Source organism: Pseudochaenichthys georgianus, chromosome 10 (assembly GCF_902827115.2).
Source record: "Pseudochaenichthys georgianus chromosome 10, fPseGeo1.2, whole genome shotgun sequence".
Taxonomy (NCBI): domain Eukaryota; kingdom Metazoa; phylum Chordata; class Actinopteri; order Perciformes; family Channichthyidae; genus Pseudochaenichthys; species Pseudochaenichthys georgianus.
Window position 1 is genome coordinate 33,643,132 of NC_047512.1, and position 27,624 is coordinate 33,670,755.

General features: G+C 40.1%; 1 protein-coding gene across 1 annotated transcript; it reads right to left on the minus strand.

The window, feature by feature from the left end:
• Positions 1-8,913: 8,913 nt before the first annotated feature.
• fmr1 (fragile X messenger ribonucleoprotein 1) lies at positions 8,914-20,821 on the minus strand. Its single transcript, XM_034092446.2, has 15 exons — positions 20,391-20,821; positions 17,608-17,660; positions 17,421-17,514; positions 16,279-16,350; positions 16,026-16,174; positions 15,475-15,568; positions 15,263-15,379; positions 14,851-15,021; positions 14,180-14,258; positions 13,838-13,980; positions 13,601-13,687; positions 13,015-13,255; positions 12,625-12,819; positions 12,366-12,445; positions 8,914-11,603 (listed from the first exon to the last, which is right to left on the minus strand). The coding sequence occupies exons 1-15, from the start codon at positions 20,439-20,441 to the stop codon at positions 11,403-11,405; spliced, it is 1,827 nt and encodes a 608-aa protein (XP_033948337.1). The 5' UTR covers positions 20,442-20,821; the 3' UTR covers positions 8,914-11,402.
• Positions 20,822-27,624: the final 6,803 nt, after the last annotated feature.

Here is a 27,624-nt window from a genome sequence, read left to right on the forward strand (position 1 = left end):
TGTGTCCTTGTTTTGGAGTGTGTGTCTCTGTGAGTGTGTATTTTGGTCTGGTCTGGGGCAACATGCCAGCACTAGTCTGCATCACACTCTGCAAGTAGCCTACAAACAGCAGCCTCAGATGAAGAGACGGGAGGAGAGTTCACCATAGAGCATGATGGGAATAAAACACTGCCCGCCATGAGCAATATTGTCTGAAAGTGCTGTTTCATGACCTTGATCAATTTCAGCCATTTCAACCTGGAAAATCAATATTCCAGGCGTCTGCAGACCTGAACAGCACCACATCAAAATTCAACCAATTTTCAAGGTTTTTAAACACCTGCGGGAACAGTGTGTGTGTGTGTGTGTGTGTGTGTGTGTGTGTGTGTGTGTGTGTGTGTGTGTGTGTGTGTGTGTGTGTGTGTGTGTGTGTGTGTGTGTGTGTGTGTGTGTGTGTGTGTGTGTGTGTGTGTGAAAAGGCTGTCCAAAACTAGGTCAGACACTAAGAGACAGAGCAAAAAGGAAAGGATTTTTAAAAGCAACTGTAGGATGAGTTTAAGAATAATTACATAGAGATATTAGGATAAGGGCAAAATAGAGTCACACCTATACATTCAATTCCAACTCATTACACAGTTTTTATAACGACAGAGTTACTGTTTGGTTAGAGATGTTCCTCTCTTATTCCTTATTGGAGCCTTTCGCAGTGCTTTTGTTAAAGCCAGAGCTGTGCCGGTCATTTAAATGTAAATGATGACACAGAGAGTTCGACTCACACACAGACACAGAGCCCAACAGAAATACAAACTGATAGTCAGGAAGGACCAAGTTCTCAGCTTTGAGCTCATTATACTGGCTGTGTATCTTGCAGAAGTTGAGAAGTGCATGTCATGAATGTTCAATATGTGCCCGGGCTCTTCTCTTCTCATGCTTCTTTCTCTCTGTAATTGAAGAGGAAGTGGAACAACACGGTACCACAGCTCCCCCATGTTGTTAGAAATAGAATTGCACTATGGACAACATTTGGGGATGGTATTCTTTGTCACACATTTTTTAAATGACCTCATTTAACCTTTACAGAAAATACGGACACCTAATCTACCTCCTTTTGCTTCAAATCTGTCTTTTGTCCATTTCTTTTTGAGATCATTTTAAACCAGTAAAATATGGTTTATTACAAAAAAAGTAAACGTTTCAAATTGTCTATCTTGCAAAACATATCAGTTTAATGAACGTGGCCTACAGGGTACAGGTCCAGGGGCCCAATGTTTCAGGGGGCCCTTTGACCTTCACATATCATATGTCACTCAAAGAGATGCACATCCAAGACACTTGAAATGACCACAGAGATGCAAAGAGACACACACACAAAAACACAACAACAATAAAAGACACAAAATATCTAAAAACAGACACAAAACAATTCCAAAGAGTCATACAAAAATGTCACAGGCACAACTAGTCACAAAACAACAACAACAACAACAACAACAACAACAACGGATCACAAAAGAAATTCAAAGACATGCAAAACAACTGTAAAAAGACAGTATAACTCAAAAGAGACTCAAAACACCAACAAATCACTAAAAAGCTTCAAAGAAATGAAAAGCAACAACAACCTTGCCAGAGTTAATTTAAAGAAATGACAATATACGTAATTATGTCTAACTAGCTATAGCCAACAAGACTTGAACTACCTCCAACTCTGATGAGTATAAACCTGGTTCAGAAGTGAATTATCACCGATGTCTCGATTCAAACCTTCCCCATGCTAATGACCTGTTAGCGACTAGGACTGGATAAAGAAGGGGAACAACTGCACATACGGCAGAAAGTCCAGAGTGATCATTTGGATTTTACTCAAAGCTTTATTTGTTCAAGGCAAAAACTGCTTTGTTCAAAAAAGTCATAAAGCTTTTAGATTGATTACATTTGCATTCTGAACACTTATTATGCTCTCCACTCATATAGTCTTTAAATGATTTTGAGGGTTTTCCTTCCGTAAGCATTGCTGGAGCGGAAGAGTCTGGCCCTGGCTTTTGATTGTCGCTGCGCTCAAGAGCCACACGAGGGAGCCCTGTATTGTAATGTTCTTTTATCCTGAGCATTTCACTAATGGACCAAACATGCTGATCCTATTCAAGGCCACAGTGCTTTTCTGTTGTAATGGACGGAACAAAGGTGTGTCCTTGACTAACCATCGAAGCTTAGGACACCACAGGTCCAATTGACTGACACAACAACATCTGAGGTTACAGTTTCTTTGGCTAAGATGGCCGTGTCACCACTAAAGTCACTGAATGGAAGATTCAGGTGAAAGAACATTAGCGCTGTACTAATCAGGATGTTAATGGTTACATTTACTTTCTAATGTTAATATAGTGCAGATCAACGTTTTTAATTGTGCTTTGTGCTAATAAGCACATTAGCAAGCTAACATATGTAAGATAACAGATAACATATCTGATAGGATAACATTGTAAACAATCGACCTGCCAAATATTAGCATCTTCAGTGCATAGCATTTATCTCAAAACACTTCCCAATATCATACCAGGGGTGTCCAAACTACCACCGGGGGGCAACTGCGGCCCATTGTCCATTTTGAATTGGCTCTCATCAAATTAAAAAAGCATAATGGATTATGGTCCACACCCGAAACTTGTGATTGTATAATATTCTACTTCTTAATTATATATGTGAATGTAGATTACATGGTAGGATCATGTGTTAATAAGCCCACTTTTCAAGTAAATTCAGTCAATTAAAGCTAAAACAATTTCTAACAAATCTTAGTTGATAAAAAAAACAATATGTTATTTGCATAACAAGCTTCAAATATACCCTTAATATGTCTGCACTCTGAGGCTACTGTTTTAAAGGATGAGTTACAACACTTTTGTAACACAACAAATGAAACCCTATGGAAAGCTGTGATTTTTTTTCTTCTTAAAGCATTCAAGGATCAAGCATAATTTACCTACATTTGATTGATTTTTCTAACTTATAACCTAACTTATAAGGCAATATACGCCCAGCCCTTCGTATATTTTTCTCTTTGTGGCCCTCGGTAAAAAATGTTTGGACCCCCCTGCTGGAGACTCTTAAGGTCAGAGAGTAGATTATGCCACTCAAGGTCATACTGTGGTCACATGATACAACTATAATTGATGTTTATTTATATATTATAGCAATTGGCTTTTTAAATGTAACTTTGTCTTGACAGCATCTTTAAACAATTTGCAATTAATGTTCCTTTAGAACAAGAAAGAGAAAGCTCTCTGCAGCTGAAACCAGGCATATTACTTGTATTTATCTATTTTATTAGACTTTATAACTATGATTTAATTTAATATTCTCATTTGCATTTGGTACCCAGCATGACTTGACTAGCTAGATAACACCTTAGAAGCCAGATACATCGAAATTAGATTATCATTTCGACATTTTAACGAACAACTCAAACCCTCGAGTACTGGGCCTCCATAGCAGTGCTCACCACAACTCAAATCCTGGAAGTCATAAAATGCAGAGATCAGCCAGAGCTAACAGAGAAAGATCCACCTTTATTTATTGAAACTGCTTGCATACAAAATATATGGCACTACAACCATACATGTCAACTCAAACATTTTAAACACTGGCAGTATGTGCAAAGGGAAACAAAACTGGCTGAAAAGTGCACACAATGTTTACAGCTTTGTTGACTTACCCTGGTTTAGATATCTACAGATTCTTTACGTGTCTGCACTCTCTGGCACTATACTGTTGAACAGCCCACAATGTGTATAGTTTACATTTGCAGATAGTATATACATTCTGCTAATACTTACATTACATAACATCTGCTGTGGACTGGCAAGCAGCAACAAGGAACATTATTTGCACGTGTATTTCCACATAAACCATGCTGCAACCCAAACTGGACTAAAGGCTTGGTAAAGGAGTGAAAGTATCCAAGCAGAATTATATATTTTCTCCAAGACAATTTTAACAATTCTAGTTTGAAAAGTTAAAATGGAATCAACAGTGATTTGCTATTATCAACAAGCTTTTGTCTTTTTTTAAATGCATCTTTAAGAATGAGTGTTGTAAGTGCCCTTTTACACAGGTTGTGGTACTATTCTAACGAACAGAGACAACGTATTGCATTTAGGACAGTGTCTTGCCAAAACAAAAAACAGCATCTAGATAAAAACTCAAAATGTCCTCAGCAGATTATTTCATAAGTATCCCAAACTGACGCACAGCCTCGACCTGGGAATTCAATTCATGCTTTTCCTTGTCTTAAACACTGGTTTGGGGTCCCACATTTTTCCTGTTCCCCTACATCTTTCCATATTTACATTATCTCCACTGTTCTCTAAAGTTAGTTGTTTCCATGTTAGGTGACTGGAAAACAGCAGGATTCAAAGTTACTGTAAATAAAATCCCTATTGTATAAATCCTTAACTAGCACCATACCGTCATGACTCTTACTGGTCAGCATGCAGACCTGCCTTATTAAATCTACATTGTCCACTACAAGCCCCATTACACCTTGTTAGTAACCCACCTAAGATCAATCCAAAGCACTGAAGAAAAGCCATTAAACTGCTTTTGTTAGTTTAATTCTGATAGTTAAAAAGTGTAATTGTACCTAGTGTATTGAGGAACAATACAATACACCAACGAGCAGGATGAAGCTCAGCAACATAAGCAAAGAAATTAATTCAAAATGAAAAATAAGCTGGGTCTTTTTACATCGGAGATGACAAGAGCAGGGAATGACTAAAATACAAGACTCTTCTATCCCATCAAAAATAAATCAAACATTATTAACCTAGAATACTTGAGTTACTGTAGAAGGCAATCTTTTCACGAAACTGATGTGTGAAACTTGCCATTAGGTAGAGCAGATGTGATTTCTTTACAAAAAATGGTTACATTTTGGAAAGTACAGAGTAAGATGACAAAATGTATACAACTTTCTCATTTGTGAAATATGTACGCAATCAACACGTTTTTTGCGTGCTGAAACTACCGCACATTTTACATTTCAGTTTGTGTTCGAAATAAACAAATGATACATGACGTGTACTTCAGTAATTGTAGGAGTATTTCAGAAATGTGGAGAGCCAGGCGAGCTATTCCTTTAAACCATAACTATCATTATTGGACTCGTCAGATCTAGATGGTAACTCTTGAGTGAGGCATTGAGTGGTACATTTTAGGGCAGGTTGGCGCAGAGCGGGCCTCGCAAGAGTTTTAAAGTCCCAAAATGATAGGTTACCATCTGGAAGCAACCCACTGCGAGTTTAGTTTTTCGGGGGTCTAGGGTCAAAATCACTGTACGTTCACACTCGTCCAGCTAAACTATTTTTAACATAAGAAAATCTAACAAATTGGTCTATTAAAGATGCTATTTTCAGTCATTTACATCAATCAGTAAGGAAAATAAGTATCTTAACGTCGATTGAAATGTTCTGCGGTAAGTTTAAAATGATCATATCTTCTTAAGTGTAGGTTGAGCTCAAACCTAAATCTAACCTGCGAGTATCACTTAAAGCTTTAATGCAAATAATGGATCCATTTTTATGTTTTGCTATACGGTAATTGTCCATTTCAGTCTTCCTCCAATCAATCAAATTATTAATGACAGCTTGGTGTGACTCAACCCTGCTATTTCTTCACACATCATTACGTTTATTATCAAGAGCTCTAGCATTTGACTGATATTAAACAGAAAAAAAGAAGAAGTGCACATTTGAAACAAAAGTACAAATCTTTTCTCAGACAAATAATGACATCATTATATATAGTATGTCACCTTATTTTTTTTACAATACAAAGCAACTCCTTACAGTTGATGCTCTATTGACAATACAGAGATTAATTTCACGTGAGCCATGTGTCAACGCACTCCAGTTCACTGGATCAAAATGCAACATGGCTGCAGTGTGAACAGCAAGTGAAAGCAAACAGATTATTGAGAGAGAGAGAGAGAGAGAGAGAGAGAGAGAGAGAGAGAGAGAGAGAGAGAGAGATTGACACCGATAATACATTTAAAGAAAGATTAAGTTCTATAAAGAAAAGCCAGTTTGATTACCCATGTTATTACCGTTTCCTTTGATATTATCCAAAAGGTTAAAGTTCCTAATTTGTCGTTAACTTGGGGATGGTTGTAATAACTCATCACCAGCTACTTCAGTTGAACTCAGGTCAAGGAGAACTGAGACGAAAACTCTACTTTCTTTTTACACATGTCCGAACCTAATACAAGTATACAAAAAATAATTAAGTTGTACATGCATTGCAAGACTAGATAGGTACACTGATCTCTGGTAAAAAATGAGACCGGACTCAAACTCTGAAATCTTCTTAGTTCCTTTCATTTCTTCAGTTACTTAAAGAGATAGGGAATAAAGTTATAACGGGGTTACACCACTTTGAATCCAAGAAATAACCGTCTTAGACTTTGGAACAGAACTAAAGAATGCAAAGTAGCAACTCAAGGTTATGACTGCACAGCTCTACAAAAGTAACGGCATCCATTTCACTGATCAGTTGAACCAGGTCATAAACTACAGGCTCATGTTCGTTGTCTGTACAAAGATACAACATCTTCAGTGTTTAAAAATGATTGGGTGGTAAAAGCAAGCCGTTTTCCAGGAACCATACTTTAGAGGAAGCCCAGAAATACTCAGAGACGACTGAAGGGTGAAGTAATGTCATGGCAGGAAGTAGCCATCTTTCCATCTGGTTATCAACGTCCCATCATCCCTGATTTACATATACTATCCACAATTAAAGGCACATGTCACACTAAATATGGTGAGGTTTCTCTGAGCAATTGCAGCTTTCTAGCTCGGAGAGTCAACCGTTCCCCACATGATAATTCAATACATCTGTTGAAGATGCGGGGCACAATGGCTCTTTTACGTTTGCCTTGTTGGAAGTTGATCTAAGCTATTGTTAGTTAGTTATTGAAGACGCTCCTAATCGCTATTGTTTAGAGAAATTATTTAACATTTTGGGAATTACATTTAATTCATGTTTTGCCAAAAGTTTAATGAAAAAGATTGATACCACTCTCTTGTCCATCTGTAAATAATTATGCTGGAAGTATTAGCCAGTTAGCTGGCATACACCTAGCATACATGTTGTAATATGAGGAAAACAGATAGCTGAAAAGTCACTTTGCCTGGATGCTATAAAAACACAAATTACCTTTGAATTTACAGGTTAAAAGTATGACATGGTATTAAAGGTCCCATGGTCATGGCCATTTCTACTGATCATAATTCCATTGTTGAGGTCTACTAGAATAGATTTACATTGTTCCAAAATCACATTGGTTTCTCATACAGCATCTCTGCATAGTATGTGTATTCACTCTCTGTCCTAAACAGCATGTTCGAGCTCCTGCCCCCCCGAAACTCAGCCTGAGCACACCCACACACACACTCGTAGCCTGGCTGTGAGTTTGTGTGTGTGTGTGTGCTCAGGCTGAGAAATCCGCCGAGCTGCGGCAGAGAAAAGACAAGGCTGAGGAAGTCCGCGGATTGGACCAATCCCCGTAGCCGTTACGTCACTTAGCCCCTTACGTCACTATACCCAAGAAGTAAATAATGGAAAAAGAAAAATCTCCAACGAGCCGTTCTGGGGCAGCATAGACAGATCTTTTCTGAGTTTTACTCACTGCAGGGTGTACTTTGAGGGTTTGTGACTCTGCAGACCGTGTACATGCATACAAAGCTATATAACACACAAGGGGACGGGTAATAACCAGAAAAGCATGACATGGGACCTTTAACTGTGATTTACAAATGCAGGGAGCTGTATTTTGGACCATCAGGCTAGCCATTTCCCTGTTTCCAGTCTTTAGCTGAGCTAAGCCAATCGCTTTCTAAATTTGAGAAAAAAAGGAAATTAGCTCATTTTCAAAATGTAAATTAAATATATAAGTGCACCACAAAAAGTAAAGCTAAATTCAAACATCCTCAACACCAAAGCTAAATATCACAGTTGATGTACTTGTAATATAGTGCTGGCTATAGTGAGGAGATGCATAACAGTATGTTTCATGAAATAATGATGCCTACAAATACACAAGACATTTAGATAATTTTTTTTGCTTTGCTTTTTCGTTTATCAGTGACTTTCTCACATTTTAACAGTTTGAATTTAAAATTCAAGCTAATGCTACTATCAATTTCCCACCCACAAACACTCGCCCATCTAAGTTATTGCAGTCATTTTAAATGTAGGATACAGTTTTGGCCTTCACGCCACCTACATTGTTTTCTATTTATTCCGATGGAGATGATGTGTTTCCGTGCAGAAGACTTCTGAAGTCTGAACTCTGAGGTGTAAACCGAACAGCAGGTGCGGACACTAGTCAACACACCGTTTTGTGTTATGTTTCTTTGATGTCTGAACACCTGCACCGTTCAAACAAATACACTTTCAGCTATTGTTTGTCCTAAAAAACAAACAGAAGGCGTGGTACACCGAGTTAAAACAGACAGTAGAAGATCTTTGATCTATTCAGAAAAGTCAGGTGATTTTTAGAAAGGGTCAAATGTACATAAATAGAGGAGTATAAATCCAAGGCACTAAGATTAAGAAGGAACCTAGAGGAGGGGCAGAACACTGACGGACGGCAGCTTCAGGACCGTGGGGAAAACGTTGCTCTAAATCCAGGTATGTAAACTTGAAAAATCTTGCTTCACTACTCCTGGCTTCATTAGCCTTTACTTTCTTAAGTAAGTAAACGCAAATCATGTATAAGAAAATGCATCCACCCTAATTCAAAATGTGTTGTGCATGTTGTTTTAAGGTTTCAATCAAGACTCTCTTCTCTGCCCTACTATTTACATAAAGGTGCCAAGAGAAAATTACAAAATGTAAAAGGATTAATACAAAGAGTAAGGGGTGGGCCAGAAAGAATAAAACTTACACCAAATTTTTATTTTGTCAAGGAATAACTCAATGAACCGTTGTTTCTTCTACAGTAATACTTCAAACAGGTTTTTTCTAACTGCAAAACAAGAAGGTTAGATACAAAGGTTTCATAAATTAAAGAAAAGCTTGTGTGATCAGGTGACAGGAGCTCGACAGGTCAGTCCTGCAACCTGATCAGGTTTGTCTGAAATTTAAAAGTAAGTTTGAGGAACGACATCAAGTTTAGCATCAGCCCTCCCTGCGAAGTGTCTCACTCATCAGTCTTGTATGAGATTATGAGTATTTAACCAACATTGAAGGACTCTTTTTTTAGTCCTTCAATTTTTCTCCAAAACCTTTAATCTGATTGGCTTCCCACTTGGCCAGCGTATTTCTGACTAGCCAAGGATGTGCCGTGTGAAGTGTGAGTTTATTGAGACGCCGTCTCAGTTTGTTTGTCAGCAGGGTTACAAAAAAACTACAGGCCAGACTTCCATGACATTTAAGGGTTGGAAGAGATGTAAATGTGTCAAGAAGTAACCCGTGAGATTAAGAGTGGATCCAAATCAAGGAAGCGGATATTAACATGTTCCACTTTTGTAAACATGGCGAGAAAGTGTGTATCTTGGCCTTTTTATGTGGCGTCAGAATAACTGAAAGCTAAGTGTTGAGAAGTTGTTTGGATGAACTGTTCTCGAGAAAGACGCAATACCGGAGGCGACGCAACGGCCTCGCTCCAAATGAGAAGCATTCAAAAAGCTGGAGTCAAGAGCTGCTGGGAACAACTGGGAACAGCCGAGACATGAATGCATCAGGACTGCTGGATTCGTTGTACCACAAAGCGTTATTCGTGACCATTGTCAAGGCATTAGTCATGAGGCACTGTTCCTCAACGATTGTACAGGTTTGACCTGTTTATGTACGCTACATTTAGAATCCTTTCATCAGTGTTGAGATTTGCAGAAGCTACTCTGTGTAGTTATTCGTTTGATTCTTTAAAGCCAATTCCAATCACATCGAACATCCATCAGTCCGGGACTCCGTGGTCTATTTTTGTGTTTCTCTGGCGCCTTTCGAGCAGCATCATCTCAACAGCTCATTGAATCTCAAAGATATTCCCGTTTATATTTTCAGAAATGATTAATATGACATAGTTGGATGGTTGATCAAGGTTCCTAGTTTCACTGTGAGCTTTCTGGTGTCGCTTACAGAGCTTGTTTTGGGAAATAAACACATGTGTTGGTTCATTCAAAATGTTATTTGGTATAGTACACTTCTGACAATTGCTTATGTCTTTTTTGCGGATTCCCAGTCACCGTTGGTCACATTTCCTTGTCCCATATTATTTTTGAAATATAACAGCAGTGCATGACATTGTGTACCCTGTTTAAGACTCTAAGGAGTTAGTATGTTCGCGTCTGCGAAAGCTTTTTTTTTTACAGTGAAGTTGCATCAAAGTGCCTCAGATTTACGTTTCCCCATTGGTTTGCTTACTATTCATGCTTGGTCCAAGAAACTGAAGGGATTTTACATCATCTTGGCAACAGGAAACAAAACAGATGACTCAGACAATGAGATAAGCATGTGTTACCCATGCATACCTGCTCACATGTCATCCTTACATATGGACACTTGAACTCCTTTCTACTGCTGATCCCAGACAGATGTAACCTGCTCAAGTGCAGGGTTCAAATGGCTATCCAGAAAAAACATCTATCTACAAACATCTCCCCGTCTGAAAGCTCAGTTTCCCAAATATAGAAGTGAAAAATATTTTGAATTTTGAAATGTATCTGTTGAATTCGAAAGTATATTTTTTGCAATTTAGAGAAACAAAAACACGATTTCTCAACCTGTGGGAAAGAGGTCACGCCACCCCTTTAAAACTGTGCTGCCAGATCACCCTGACGATAAAAAGTGTGCAGTCAAAATAAGTTTTCAAATTGTAGGAACCCATATTTCTGCTGCTGTCTAATTCTGTGTCTTGTTTCACCAATTGCTTCCTTAATTCATTTTTTTCAGGTGTGAGAAAGTCCAAACAGGGCAGTGGGTAAAAAAGTATTCATTCATCACCCAATAAATTCAGTTGATTTAAAAAACAAAACAAGCAAAGGGTGCACGTTTGGGGTTAATCCTCCGTGAGAGATGAGCTTCTCTTCTTTTCCTTTTGTCCAAAAAGTACGGTTTCTTTTACTCGTCAGTCCAGAGAAGATCAGTCGGGAACAAACCGGAGCAAAACGTTTAAAGACCTCAGAGCGGACCAGCAGATACTCTGCACTACGCTAAACTCCGACTCCATGCTGATGAGATACGTGTATTCATGACAAAGACAGAGAAAGAACAAGCGAGAGATTCTACAATGGTTTGTAACGAGTTGCCTGTGTGTGTGTGTGTGTGTGTGTGTGTGTGTGTGTGTGTGTGTGTGTGTGTGTGTGTGTGTGTGTGTGTGTGTGTGTGTGTGTGTGTCTAAGTGCTAAGGTCCTCCAGTGGTGCATCTACGACACTCCGTTCACCAGCGGCGGAGCGTCCTGTTTGTCCTTCTTCAGCCCTCGGTCTCTGATGGGTCTCGGGTGGTGATTTCGAGGCGGGCCCTCGCCCCCGGCCATGTTGCCAACCAGGGAGGAGGAAGGCCCTCCTCCTCCTCGCGCCCCTGAGGAGTGCTGCACACTGCGCTCGTTGTTACCATCCACGCGGATCTGTAGGAGGAAGGAAGTGAGTACAGTCTTACTCTTCACAGCTACAGGGGCAGAAATATGATCCAATGCATGATCACTCATGAACTGGGACATCGGTCCGACCACATCACCCCTGTTTTAATCTCTCTTCAATGGCTACTTGTCTGTCTTACAATTGATTTGACTGATTCATTTTAAAGCTCTTATCTTTCAAATCACTTCTTAAAACTCATCTCTGTATTACAGCTTTTAACCTATCATGCCACGACTTGACTTTTTCTATTTTGATTGTTGTTGCTAATGTCGAGAAGTTGTGTATTTTACGGGCTGGGGATTGTTGACCTCATGATCTGTTGTTTGGAGAAGTGCTGTATAAATAAAGTTATTATTATTAAGAGCCCTAAAGTAGAAATGATGACGGCTGTTCGCTTCTCTGACAGCTGCTTCCATTGAAAGCTCCAGGGATTATATTGTTCTAGATCGATCCGGAATGGATCCTTCAACTAAATACCGGCAATTTGTTATGATTTGAAAATCTGGCCTATGGCAAACAAATGTTTCCGATACACACACTTTCTTAAACGTAAATGCAATTACCAGAAGCATGCCGCTTCCTGTGTGCCAACGGTAACTAGATCTCCTCCTGCTAATTCAAAGATGGATTTGTGGTCACGATGTAGCAGCGCCAGGGACTTCAGAGCATTAACACTTGCAATCGCATCATTTTATCGAATATGGACCGGCCGATTGGCGTGCGTGTGTGTGTGCGTGCGTGCGTGCTACCTGGAGAGTCTCTTCCTGCGCTCTGGTCTTGGGGTCTCTGATGTGACGAGGCCTGGGCTCGCTCCACTGCATGTCGTCACCTAAACCAGAGCAGACAGCTCCTGAGTCTCATCTCAGAGGTGACAGTAAACAGCGTGCAGCCTGAATGTGTGTCGTGATGATTTGTGTCAGGGGAAATGTTGGCAAAGGGAGTCTAAAGGGTTCTCGTTATCCAACTCATTTTCATTCTTAAGGATATCATTTATGAATGAGTGCATACCTTTATACCCTGCTCTTCCTCTCCCCCCTCGTCCCCGCAGCCCTCCTCCGCCTGGTCTCCTCCTCCCATCTGTCCGCCTGGGCAGGGTCCCGCCTCCTGTCATCAGCTCTTCGGTGGGGGCCAGCGACCAATCACTGAGCTCGTCTTTGTGGTCCGACTCCGTCTCAGAAGCGTTGGATGCCTCTGAGTTGGTGCCTGAGGGGACGGAGTACATCAGTCAGACCTAATTTAAACTACCGTGGAAAATCACCGTCCGAATAATTGTTTTGTTTTAAAAGACAGTCAGCTCCTGGGGAAGACCTCTGACATGTGGTACCTATAGCTTTAGCTGGGTGATCTCATGTACTTTCCAATGCAGACCATTATAATTCAATTCACTCTATGTAGTACCTGAGGCGAAGGCCGCTCCTCCTCCTCCTCCTCCTCTCCGCCCTCTGCCACCTCTTCCTCCCCCTCCGTAGGGCTTCCCTCCTGCTCCTGCTGCTCCTCTCCCCATCCCCATGCCGTTATCGAACACGTAGGTTTTGTCTTTGAGGTTCCGGGGCCCCGTCCCTCCTCCACCCCCTCCACCTCCGATCTGTCTCAGCTGCTCGTCGATCTGAAGACGCTCCAGACGAAGCTGATCCACTTCCTGTGGACAATAGTTTACAAAACATTTATTTAGTATGATTGCACCGGATTAATAGCCTGCAGTCGTACCGGGGGCACTAGTTTACTTCTATATTAATAAGCAGATAAGTGGCTTTTGGGAAATAAATCAGAAGGCTATTGTTATTTAAATGTGAAAATACATATATAATCATCATTTCATATCTATTGCTGCAATGCCTATATTTAATTTCACTATGTATACTGAACATCCTTGAAATAAAAATAATTCTAATTCATTTATAGCCGTAGCTACAGGTTGTGAACCGGCTCAAACATACAAATAACTCAGTCACATAATATCTTATGTTAAAGCACAAATAGTGACCTTAAGGTAGTTAAGGTGATAGTCCAGCAGAACTGTCGCGTTGGAGATGCTCTCCTTGGTCCCCACAAACACAAATGGCACCATTCCCTGAAAGAGAGGGGTTCAGGAAGAAACATTTTATTTTCAATTGGATCTATTCTCAAATGATGCATACTATCAGCTGTAAAGATAAATGAATCCCAACCACAGTGGGTAGGATTGTTAGCATTGACGAGGTGTTGGTGTGTTCTCACTGACCTCGTCTATAGCTGCCGCTGCTGCTGCTGCGGCCGCTGCTGCGAGGGGCTTCTTGTCGTTATCTGGCTCAATACGAACTCGAACCACCCCAGACTTATCCACCACCTCCTGGATCAGCTTGCCGTTTTTGCCAATCACCTTCCCTGTAAAAGAAAACAACAACAACATCATCATCATCATCATCATCATCATCATCACCATCATCACCATCATCATCATCATCATCATCATCATCATCATCAGGGACAGTGGTAGGACTGTTCAAAAGACTGTCTGCTTCTTAAATTAAATCTAGTTACCACATTAGTGATCTCATTGTCTCAGTTCAGGGATTTTTCTCACCTACTAAGTTCCGGGGAACTTTGATGACATCTTCAGAGAACTCCAGGAAACACCTCGCCAGACGGACAGCCTCTTGGTCCTAAAGTAAATAACAAGCTTACAATGGACAAATCCTAATATCCATAAATATTAACGTTTTGGTCAGGTGGCCATTTGAGCTGGCTTTCAGTGTTAAACTTGTGTTTTATGTTACATGATGTCATTATGGATATTGTCAAAGCTTTAAAGGTCCCATCATAGACTTTTCTGGTTATCACCCGTCCCCGTGTGTTGTGTAGCTTGTTCCGCATGTGAGCGGTCTGCAGTCACAAACCCTCAAAGTGCACCGTGTAGCGAGTACAACTCTAACACAGAAAAGACCTGTCTGGGCTGCCCCAGAACGCCTCGTTGGACATTTCTCTTTTTCCATTTGTTTCTTCTGGGGCAGTTAGACGTCACTCTAGACCAAATGGACCAATCCGCGGAGCTCCGCACGCACGCACGTGACATTGTGCGTGCGTGCGGAGCTCCGCGGATTGGTCCATTTGGTCTAGAGTGACGTCTAACTGCCCCAGAAGAAACAAATGGCGTCTAACTGCCCCAGGCACGCCCTTAGCGTCCCTACACTCTTTACTAAGAAGGCCATTTCCCTCAGTTTGTCAGTGTATTTATGTTGCATGGAGGCACCCTACCTCTCCGTATATGTGGAAGGTGCACGTCTCCTCGTCCAGATCTATGTTAGTGACCCCGGGGACTTTGCGCGCCTGCTGAATGTTGGCCCCGTGAGTCCCGATGGCCAGACCCATGAGATCATCGCGAACCACAAACTGTTCGTGGAACCGTGACGCCAGCTGTCTGGAACTCTGAAGGATACATAACCGGAGGGTCAAACAAAGACATGAACAAAAGGAAAAGAACTGAGTAAGGTTGTAAGGATGTAAGATGTTCAAATCAAAGTACAATCACTTTCTCAGAACATCTTCAAAGGAGTGTTAACCAAATTAAAAAGAGTGCGTGTGTGTGTGTGTGTGTGTGTGTGTGTGTGTGTGTGTGTGTGTGTGTGTGTGTGTGTGTGTGTGTGTGTGTGTGTGTGAGAAGCTCTACCTCCAGCTGTCGGTTGGCCTCTTCGTTCCTCTGCATGAGTGACAGCTTGGTGCGGAGGCTCCTGAAGTGCATGTCACTCATCATGTTGGCCCGCCTTGTCGTGACCTCATTCACCGACTGCAAGAACAACCAGAGGAGTTCATGTTGAAGTCACGGAGAGGGACAGACTGTATCAACGTTGTGTTCTTCAATAAATAGAATGTTTGACGAACCAAAATGACCAGCTGCTTCTTCTCCGAGTCGTAGGTGACGTCGAACGCTCCGACTGCCTTTATAAAGTCTTTGTGGGCCGACTCCTTGGAGCACCTGTCAACACGCAGAAGAACAAATGATTCATGTCAATCAATCAATCAATCATAGATATTAACTACGAATCACAATCAGAAACAGGGTTATTACCAGGGAGATTAACACCTATGAGGAGTTAAAATATAGATAGAAAACTATTTGAAGAAAACTAAATATAGCAGTATTTACATTGAATATGATTGAAATTGAATTGGAATAAATCATGCACAGGCTTACAATATAAGAGTTTGATGCTTATGTTTACAGGTTTTCCACAAGAAACCTACGGGAATGTTAAGCCACAGCACAAGGTTCTTTTTTATATTACCATATTTGATTCAATACGCTCCTTAGATATATTTTGTTATTGTTACTTTCTCCTTATAGCATTAGAAGCACCTTGAGATGACGTTGTTTTTAAAGTGTGCTATATAAATGAAATGTAGAATTATTACTATTTATTATATGAACTCACATCTGCCGTAGATCCTCAGGAACATCCAGTCTGATCTTGATGAAGGTGGATTTGGTGGCTGGTTTATTCGGGTTGACTGGCCGTAACCGCTCCAGCGTCACTATCTCATTTAGTGTCGCGTCGCATGCAGCGTACTCTATTACGTAAAACTAGAGATATATGGAGACAAGGATTATGTCAGATCTCTATTTGAACTTTTTGAAAAGCAGAATGGGAAAAAAAAATCAACCGTCTTCGAAAGACTGAGCCTTACCTCTCCTTTGACCATGCGAACCTTGGCCAGCCACCATCCACATGGCTCTTTGTCGTTGGCCCTGGAATACACCTGGAAACACACGCGGTACATTTCACACACTTTCCCACTTGTTTGCCAACCAGACGATCAAAATGAAAGGCATCCGGCACAATGGCAGCAAATACACAAATGTAATCAAAAGATCAAATGAAGCTAGCTCATTCCTTATTCATCATTTTGAAAAGGTCGTTTAAAGCCAACAACTTGAGAGGCCGTATGAACATATTCAATGTCAAATAATTAACGATGTACTTGTATGAGCATTATGAAGTAAACAAATTATGATTTTTGAGAAAGAGCAACATTCACTATATTCAGGTTTTGATATCAGTTTTCAATTTGAATACTCAACCCTGAGATTATATATATATTTAAATTATTAATACAAAAACAGCAATAAATTGTGTTTCTTTCAATCTTTGCAAAACATACTAAATATAAAAATCAAGAAAGTAGCACAACAACAAAGTTGATTTGTCGGCGCCATCTTGAGTAGCGTCCCAGTGGCCTTATTTGTGCCGAAGGATCGAGGAGCGATAATCGAGGAACTACCAGACCATCCTCCGGTGAAATCCTCATACACTTGCCCCGCCCCCTTACTGTGTATCGCTCACTGATTGGACGATGCAGCGCATGCACTGATCTGGCTGCTGTCAGACGATCAGCTGTGCAGCGTCATCACAAATGGACGTCGCTTCACGTGACGCTCCGGAGGAAAGGACGTCCCATTGCTCTTAAAACTAATTTCCCTGCTTCTCGTGGTTTCCTTGCGTACTCCATGCTTCCCTGGTGGGAGGGACTAGACGCAGGGAAACGACGCAAGGAATCCATTTAACCGAAGTGAAACCCATGATGACAGGTTATAAAAATATAAACTACTTTTTGTGAACCAAAAGATCAGAGTTCATCGACTCCTCATTTCCAACTCCAGGTACTTTCCCATGAGCCTTAGCAGTCCGTTTGGCCTACAGAGCAACATTTTATTCCAATAGAAATATTCCCTTGCAATCCAACTAGACTGTCTCTGCTTTCTTAATAAAACCCTAAATGATGCCATATTCATTTCTGAAACAGTGGTCTGAGTATTTAATCAGTCTCACCTCGACCTCATCGCTCTCATTGATATCCTTGCAGAGCCCTGTTGGAGGAGGGAACCGAACATCCTGGAACGGGATCTGGCGCTCTGGCTGCCAACTGGGACAGACATGGACATCAAATCAGCATCCATTGGCAAAAATGTCCCTTTTTACAGAATACTATTTGATGTTGTGTAAGCGCATTACTCACTTGTTTTCAAATGCCACCGTGACCGCTCCTTCGTGAACATCCTTCACAAAGGCCTGCAAGAATCACAGAAGATTAGAGATCACAAATTAGAATACACAGGGTATGCATAAATAGACACTACAGCTTTATCCTGGCATCAAGCATGTAAAAGCATTACACTTTTCTGCGCCCAATGCCTGACCCAAACCCAAAGCTTTTAGCGAGGAACAGCCCAAATGATTGTCTTTTGGCTTGTTTCAGGTTTGGCTCTGTCCCTCTCTGGTTGTACACTCATTCTGTTTCCATGTGTGTCAAGTGTTACAATTAGGACATGCAATGCCTAGAAGGTAAAGAGAGGAACGGAGAGCCTAGTCTGCGGGTTGCTTAGCCTGCCAGGCACACAGTCAGAAATGAAATGAAGCTTAACATTCCAAAAAGAGAGCTTCACAAAAACAGAAATGGTTGAGAGAAAGCGTTTCTGTTGCACTTCCTGTACCTGTGGCCAGGCCTGTATACAACTACTCCATGATTATGACTACTTGAATCGTCTTGTTCAAACAAAAAAAAAGTTCTCATACATACATACTTAAATGACCATGAGGAAAAGGACGTTACGTCACAGAAGTGTTTTTTTTATATTGTGCTTCAGAAATATCTACATTCAACACCAAACAAAATATTAAAAAACTTGAGGATAAATATGAGGCAGAGAGCATACATAGTATTGTTTCTAATGAGAAGAGAGCATATGCACCCGGCATCTATTTTCATAGCGCTTTGATGATTTTGCGCTGCCACTCAAAATGCTTCAAGTTCAATATATTCTAATTTTTCAACTGTAAATAATGCGGACCAACCAGCACTTTTTTGCAATATGGATAGTAAGTATTTGCTTACCACAACTACTTGTCTTTTTTTACGGCAAGTCGGCTTACATTCTGACCAAAGACCTGACCTCAGAAATCAATCATTTGGGTACAACCCAGAAGTTGCAGAATCATGCAAATACATGAATTTGATATGCTCATCTACTTCAAGTGCTGGATTTACAGACATTAAGAGAAAGAAAGGCGTTCTCATTTTATTATTCTTTTTGTTATGGGCCAAGGTGCAGTCCAAGGTGATGCATTTTAATTCTGCTATTTGTAATGTGTAGTTTTTCCTAACACGATGAGGACAGCCAACAGGTGTCCAAGCTTGTTATCTAACTATAATGCAATGAACTGTATTACACTTATTTCAATGAAAAGACTCAGAGACTGACTAGTATTGAATGCACCTTTGCATCACAGCAATGTTTCTCTGCAGAAACTCAAACACTGTAGAATGAAGTACAAACTAAAGAGCCGTTCGGACTGATTATCTGGCTAGCTCTACAGCAGCAAAGGTGGAGCAGTTGGCAAAGTGCCATTCATGTGAAGTGAGGATTGAAGACAGTACATGTTGTGGTTGCTGTTAAACTAATCATGAGAACTTTGGTTAATTGCCTTTTAGAGCTGTCATTTGAGCACCTGCCAAATAATAAAACGGCAGACATATCTTTGAGAAAGGACTTTTTTTATTTGTAATAATGTCCCTGTATTTGTTTAAGGTGCATATTTTCTTTCACATTTCAAACTATTCAGCACCCACAATGAACATTGATACAGTACCGTGTTCGCAGGCCGACTCAACACTGAGTCATTACACTTAAAAAAACGTTTTGGATTGTTGTATTGCACGTTCATTCTAGTCATATTCATTACATAAGGCTGGCAGCAACAAAGCATCTACTGTCTCAATACATGAGACCAATCACAATTCTCTGCAACCAAACAGGTAGAGCTACAGTTTTCCTTTATTATTCATATGTTGGAATGCTGTTAAAACGGAACGGGTAAGAGCTGGTGCCATTTTATTTATATTTACCAATGCTACATTTTTTCCAATGGCTATGGTTATTGTTTTTTTAATACATTTTCAGGTTTTCCAATCATATTTTAGTTTCCTTCCTTATGTCTTTTTGCTGTCCTATTTTCTCCTCCATCCCCAGTTCAACCATTCATAAAGCAGACAATCCCCCCCAATAAAATACAATATGTTGATCTCATAGAAAATCTGACTTTTATCCGATACTGTTCATCATATCATCCCCCGTATATCTGCTCAGGGATCTATGAGTGGAACCCTCAGCACAGCCTTGCAAAAATACCAGCTCTGATCAGATTCTTCCATAGTCTGTGGTATAACGTAGCCAATTACCAACTTGATCAGACGTTACTTGTTGACTCTTGCCTTCAGAATAACATCGCAACTCTTACCAGCCGCTTTATAAATGTAATGTATTATTATTATTACACAGAAAAACTACTTTCCCATAAAGGGAGCATAGGGGCAAGGCAAAACAACCCCCATGTTTGCTGTTACCCTGAGTTAATTGAGCTTGCTGTTCGTATTAAAAACACAAATCAAGACCGAATTTTGGCACCTGTACCTCTGCAAACAACCAACTACCCATCACTTGACATATAACTCAAGATTGCGTCAACATTACTAATACTGTATCAATTACACTGGTTTAGCAACATTATCATCAACAGCAATAACACACATATTCAACTAGCAGCATTGATGTTCTGGCAGCATCTTCACATTAGCTTTGTTTACAGGTTTCAGCCTCCGCCGGACAGAAGCACTGAGGCCCGGGGATACAAGCAGGTATCTCTCCGCTAACGTTAGTCCGGCAACACTGCTGCATGTTAGCGAGCGTCAAGTTTATGCATGGTGTGTTAATGACATGATAAAGCAAAAAGTCACAAACTTACCTTATAAAAGGCCCCACTTGTTCCCCTCACTTCCACGACTAGTTCCTCCATGACGCAAGTTACTACAGCTCGCTAGCTAGCTAACTACCGTTACCGATGTTAGTAGCTAGCTAGCTAGCTGGCTAGCCTGACGCTAGCCAAGGCAGAGTTTGCTATCGGTGGCTTTGCTAGCTAACCAAATAGCCTGCAAAGATGCAAAAAAGAGGCCACGATAACTGTATGTGACCGTAGTGGTGTTTCTCGTTTTACACCGTCTACGAATCTTCCGTTTCGTTCGTGCAAATTTGCAATTCCGGATGTGTGGTAGATCAAAGGCGAGTTGTGTAGCAGGCTGTGTTAGCTTGCACTAGCTAGTTATGTTAATGTTATGTGATTAGTGGTGGAGCAGCTACTGATTCTCTCCATGTGACGTCTCCGCTTCTTCCTCTACGGAAATCTGAGAATGGCTACACTCATTTTAGCCGATGCTGCTCTCCACAGGTAACAAATAATACATTTTAAATAAAGAGTTTTCAGGGCACATAGAGACTCTTAGTATAGGTTACAATTATTTTGTCTCAGTAATAGAAATAGCCTATATATTTTATATTTCTGGAAAATTAATCTGAAGATGAAATGGCAGTTGTCTTTATAGGCCTACTGTATTGCACCTCAAATCAAATTAAAGCTACAGTAGTAATTGATTCTGAGGAAAAATATGTATTTTACGGGAGCCCTGAAGCGAAAGAGAGAAAACAATGATTGTAATCCATTTTCTGAGTCTGGTGTACATTGTAATTTCTCCTTTGTTTATGAGCAGGTGGGAAACACTGTAATGCCATTTCATTTGAGTAATTGAGTTCTAACAGCAGAATAGCTCTGATTAAAATACATTTCTAACCAAAAGAAATACATGACAGCAATGTTACATAACCTACTTACAAACAACATAAAGGTCCTTTTGCTTGGAGTGCTCACATAAATAAAGACTCCCCTGGAAGAAATCACGAGTGCGTTAAGTCCCATGTAAAACCTGGGTTAGGCGTACACTTCAGCCTCTTGTGGCCGACAAGAGTATTTCAACAACAAATCTGACTTTTCCCCCTATGCCTTTGTCATGATATTTGGCTGCTCAACCTCATTATCTATCACTTTGGAAAAACAAATAACAAAACCCCACATTATTTTACAACCCAGGACATACATGTTATGTTCATAAGATTGTGAGTGTTATTTTTTACACCTGATTCATGTTCGACTTGTGATTTACTTAACCTAACAGAGTTTACTTACTACAGGGACTGTCACTGTTCAAATGTTCCATTTGGACCTTTCATAATCTTTTCATATTAACTCTACTACATTACCAAAGCCAAGAACATGTCCCCCACCACAAAAGGCCTTTTTTTTAATATCTAAACATTATTACATTTATAATATGTTACTGTACACAAACCAACACAATTTGAATTGATAGCATTTCTAAAGGACATGCTTGAAGACATCTGTAGATGCAGTTTGTCTCATAAATGTTTTCTTGGTACCAAGCACAAAAAGGAAAATCTCAATTACATGAAAGGATTTAATTGTCTTCTCATACTCAAAATTCGGCAGCACTCATCTGCTACAACTATTAATGGACACACAATCTGCTTGAGAAATGTATGTACCAGCCAAAAGGAACAGCGGCAAGCCATGTTTTGAGAGAGAGTGGGAAAGGTGGTGATGGACTGATGAAGAAAGTGTGACATATGGAGGCAGAGAATAAGAACATATTATGGGTCTGAAATGTAGAAGCACTGACAGTGAGACATGAGACAGGCCTTTAAAGATATAGGGATAGACTATAAGCGCTTTGAGCACCAGGAAAAGCGCTTTATAAATGTAATGTATTTTTATTATTATTATTATAAGATATAGAAATAGAATGAAAGGGCAGTAGAAAACGTACAAATGAAATGTGAAATAAGATATAGCACAGAGAGAAAAACTATGAGAATGGAAAAACAGACATGAAATCTGAAATTCCTTTGTGGGAGGGAAACAGGCTCTTAACAATAAATACCTTAGTCACGACTCATGGCCAAAACAGACATGTTACTGAAAACCTCATCATGTTAATGCTTAGGGGGCACATCATTTCAAAAGTGGACATAAGTTCCAGAAAAAAAGTGTAGAATGATTGTACTGTTTTCCAAGGAATATGAATCTGAGTCAAATGTGGCTTCTTCAGCAGTTTTATCTGAAGTGCCTTCGGGAGAATGCAATAACGACAATGTTGCTAAAGGTCAATAGAGTGGTGCAAGAATGAGACTTAAAACCGGGGAGTAAGTTAGCATGTTGACCCTTTTAGTTTGCTGGTGTTGATGGATTTTTAAATGGTATATTATTGGTTGTATCTTCTTGTCTCATTCTAGTATTCAGCTTTAATGTACAGTAGGAATATAGTATGCATTTTCTTGTTTTGATTCATGTTGATTAATTCAGCATCACAATTACACATTAACAAACATTTTGTTTTGTTTTTTGCAGTTTTTAACCTAAAGTGAAACCATGGAACTCTTTCTGTGAAGGGTGAGTTGAAGTATTCAGATGATTTGTCCCACAACAGTTTTGGCATTGTTGCTTAGAAAATCCTTAAACATTTGATTGATTATCAAATATTTGTGGATTATTTTATAGCGATCGAATAATATCTAATCTATAGGTCCCTGGACAACTAATAACGACATTGTTCGAGGCCTGTTTTAACAAGGAACTATTGCTCATACTGATATGTATAGGCCACATACGAAATATCAAAATATGAAGGCATCACTTTCAAAACTAAAATCAGTTGGAAAAAAATACATATCATAAATCAACTGCAAAAAAAAGAGACACTAGCAAAATACAACAAATAAAGCATATTTACAGGAAAATCAGAAGGCAAGCAAACAAAAGTGCATCTGTATTCTCAACATTGAGAGAGGTTAATGTAATGTGAAATTATAACTATAGTCAATCAATCAATCAATCAATCAATCAATCAATCAATCAATCAATCAATCAATCAATCAATGTTTATTTATATAGCCCAATATCACAAATGTTACATTTGTCTCAGTGGTCTTCACAGTTTGTACAGAATATCAGTATGACAATACGACACCCTCTGTCCTTAGACCCTCACATTGTACAAGGAAAAACTTCCGGAGAAAACCCACAGTTTAAAGGGAAAAATGGGAGAAACCTCACGGAGAGCAACAGAGGAGGGATCCCTCTCCCAGGACGGACAGACGTGCAATAGATGCCGTGTGTAAATTGAAAAAATAATAAATGTATTATCTTTTCAATTTACACACGGCATCAATTTTGCAACTTAGGTAGTCCAAATGTTTGGAAATGCATGTGTGTATAATAGGAAGATGAATCCACGAGGATATCCATCCAGGACCTATGATCCAGGACCACAGCCATGACTCAAGATCCAGGGCTCGCGATCCAGGACACAGGACCGCAGGATCATCCATGATTCCGGATCCCGGCGTATATAGACACCAAAAAGAAAGAAACTTGGGGAAGCTGGGTTAATCGGAACATGAGAGTACACAGGTATAGACAGAGAGAAGGAAGAAGTAAGATGTCTCCCGACAAACTAAGCCTATATCAGCAAAACTAGGGGCTGAATCTAATCAGCCCTAACTATAAGCTTTATCAAAAAGGAAGGTCTTAAGCGCACTCTTAAAAACGGATATGTGTCTGCCGCCCGAACACAAACTGGAAGCTGATTCCACAAATGTGGAGCTTGATAAGAAAAGGCTCTGGCTCCCATTGTACTTTTAGAGACTCTAGGAACAACCAACAACTCTGCATTCTTGGAACGCAATGCCCTAGTCGGACAGTAGGGTATAATGAGTTATTTAAGGTAAGATGGCGTCTGCCCATTAAGGGCTTTGTAGGCGAGAAGAAGAATTTTAAATTCTATCCTGTGTTCGATAGGGAGCCAGTGTAAGGCAGCCAGAACAGGAGTAATGTGGTCCATTTTCCTAATTCTGGTGAGTACACGAGCTGCAGCATTTTGAATCAGCTGAAGCAACTTGACTGACTTCTTGGTACACCCTGATAATAAGGAGTTACAATAATCCAGCCTTGAAGTAACAAATGCATAGTTTCTCTGCATCGTTTTGAGGCAAGATATGCCTGATTTTTGCAATGTTACGTAGATGGAAGTAGGTGGTCCTTGAAATTGATTTTATGTGGGCGTTAAAGGATCCATCCTGATCAAATATAACACCAAGATTCCTTACAGTCACACTGAATGCCATCCATAGTTAGTATATCTTTAGATAATTTGTTTCGTAGATTCTTAAGGGCCAAGTACAATAACTTCAGTTTTGGTCGTGTTTAACATCAAAAGATTTAAGGTCATCCACGTTTTTAAGTCCTTGAGGCAGTCTTGAATTTTATTTAGATGATTAATTTCATCAGGCTTGATTGATAAATATAGTTGAGTATCATCCTCATAACAATGAAAGTTTACAGAATGATTCCTTATAATATTGCCTAACGGAAGCATATATAATATGAACAAAATAGGTCCGAGCACTGAGCCCTGTGGCACTCCATGGCTAACTTTGGTTTGCATGGAAGATTCATCGTTGAAATGTACAAACTGAGAGCATTCAGATAGATAGCACCTAAACCAGCCTAAAGCAGTTCCCTGTATGCCAACTAAGTGCTCTAATCGTTGCAATAGGATATCATGGTCGATAGTATCAAATGCAGCACTGAGATCGAGCAAAACAAGAATAGAGACAAGTCCCTTGTTATTAGAAAGTCATTTGTGACTTTCTAATAACAAAAAGTCATTTGTGACTTTAACCAGAGCTGTCTCTGTGCTATGATGTGTTCTAAAGCCAGACTGAAAATCTTCAAATAAATCATTGTTTTTTAAGTAATCACACAACTGTTTTGCGACCGCTTTCTCGAGAATTGTTGAGAGGAACGGAAGATTAGAAATAGTTCTATTGTTGGCTAAAACCTCTGGATCGAGGTTGTGCTTTTTAAGAAGCGGTTTTATCACTGCTACTTTGAATGATTGTGGAACATAGCCTGATAATAAAGACATATTCATAATATTTAATAAAAAAGTGCTAATTAATGGAAAAACTTCCTTCAACAGCTTAGTTGGAATTGGGTCTAACATGCACGCTGATGGTTTAGAAGAGAGAATCATTGAATTTAATTGTTCAAGGTTAATGGCTGAAAAGCATTCTAGTTTACTATCTAGTGTAATATTAGAACCTACGATTCCGGGAGCTGTTGACAACACTCAGGGCCGTTTCTAGCTTTTTGGGGGCCCTATGCAAGATGCTGTTTGGGGGCCCTAGTTTTGACAGTTTTTTTTTTAACTACAATGGGGGGGATTCCAAAGCCTTTAAAGGTCCCATGTCATGGCCATTTCCACTGATCATAATTCCATTGTTGAGGTCTACTAGAATAGATTTATATTGTGCAATTTTCAAAATCACTTTGTTTCTCATACAGCATCTCTGTAAACTACGTGTATTCACTGAATTTCACTCTCTGCCTTTAACGGCTCGTTGTAGCTCCAATAGCTCCAGCCCCCACTCTCCCTGTGAGCACAGTGTGCCCCGATTGGTTGGGACGTTGTGAATCGAGCTGAGCTCCGTGGAGGTGTGGTTTCCTTGTTTAGCGATACACAGCCAAACACAGCCAAACTCACCCTGAGCACACACAAAGTCACAGCCGAAGTAAAAACAATAAGTAGACCCTCCAGAAAAACGCGATTCTGCGATCGCAGAATTTACCGCATAATCAGCAAAATGGCGCAGATTTTTAAAAGGCTGCATATTTATCAAAAGGCCGCATAATCCCCGCATTTTTCCAGACAAAGTTGAGAGAAAAAAAGTTGACGTGAAGTGATGACGCGACGTCATCAGCTTCACAGATGACGCTGATCAGCATCACAGATGCTGCAACACAGATCAGCATCACAGAAGGTAAACAACACCGTAGAGTGAACGTGTGGAACACACACGAGAGAGAAAACACCAAGATGAAAAAATCTAATCCATCTCATTTACCGACGAACATTTCCGCTAAAGACCGGGCAAAGCATGCAGTACCCCGATGTTTTGCAGGAAAGTGGGGGGAAACTATTCTGCACCCCGTGCAACTCTGTGTTGGAGCATAAGAGAAAATCGACGGTGACGACCCACTTTGATTCATTCAAACATTCGAAAATGCTTTCTGCTGCTGCGGACATAAAGCCAAACAACTCACGTTCACCGAGGCATCAACCTCCAAAACCCTTTCGAGGGTTACAAGAAACGAGGTGAGTAGCCTACAAGATTGAAGCTGGTGAGATAACGAACGAGTAAATGAAAACAGAATGAGGCGGAGAAGTAAGTAAGTGTGTGTGTGTCTGTGAGAGAGAGAGTGTGATTAAAATAGCCCAATTGCTTTACAATAAATAAACATTGAATGTGTTTAATTGAATAGTAAAGGGGTTTAACTTTAGTGGCAGGTTGTGTGAGAGAGAGAATAAATAAATAAGACAGCCCAATATTTATTTTTTCCGCACATTTCGCAACTTCCCGCAAATTCACCGCATAAAATCACATGAAACCCTGCATGTTTGATCGCATAATCAAGGATTTTAGCCCGCATAAACAAGGATTTTTGCCCCCATAATCAAGGATTTTTGCCCGCGTTTTTCTGGAGGGTCTAAATAAGTGTGGCTTGATATTGAGTAAGAAAAAGGTTGATAAACGCTGTGAGAATGGGTCTGCAGAGAGAATTTCGCCGCGATCCCAACTGTTGTTATCAGCCTGCAGCCAGGGAGGAGAGATCAGGCTTGTTTGAGACAAGCAAAACCTGCGCAGACCTGCTTGATGGGAAACGGCTCGCTGGTATCTCGAGCTGAGCGCTCATTGGTGGTTTTTACCACGTGCTGCTGATGAAACTCTCCAATTGGCTGGCAAAAGTTTGTTGTTGTTTTGTGTCAGTTTTACGTTGCCACATCCATTCCCATTTTTCATCATTGTTCCACAATGTTTATCATCATGAAATTAATATCTATATATTTTATACTATACTGCTTACCGTTTTCATACTTTATATATCTTAGCATATTCATACACACTGTTCATACTGCTCACAGGCTGATATCTAGTGTATTCATACCCCACTGTTTATTCATCATTCAATTCATTCTATATGTTATTCTGTAGATTGTGTACATTACTTT

What these genes read in the sequence shown, in the direction of transcription:
- fmr1 (XM_034092446.2), bottom strand. Translation starts at nt 20,441, where the DNA reads ATGGAGGAACTAGTCGTGGAAGTGAGGGGAACAAGTGGGGCCTTTTAT. An exon ending in AGAAGCAGCTGGTCATTTTG is followed by an intron (nt 15,380 to 15,474) that starts GTTCGTCAAACA and finishes TTGTTCTTGCAG; the next exon opens with TCGGTGAATGAGGTCACGAC. An exon ending in AGGCCAACCGACAGCTGGAG is followed by an intron (nt 15,022 to 15,262) that starts GTAGAGCTTCTC and finishes TGTATCCTTCAG; the next exon opens with AGTTCCAGACAGCTGGCGTC.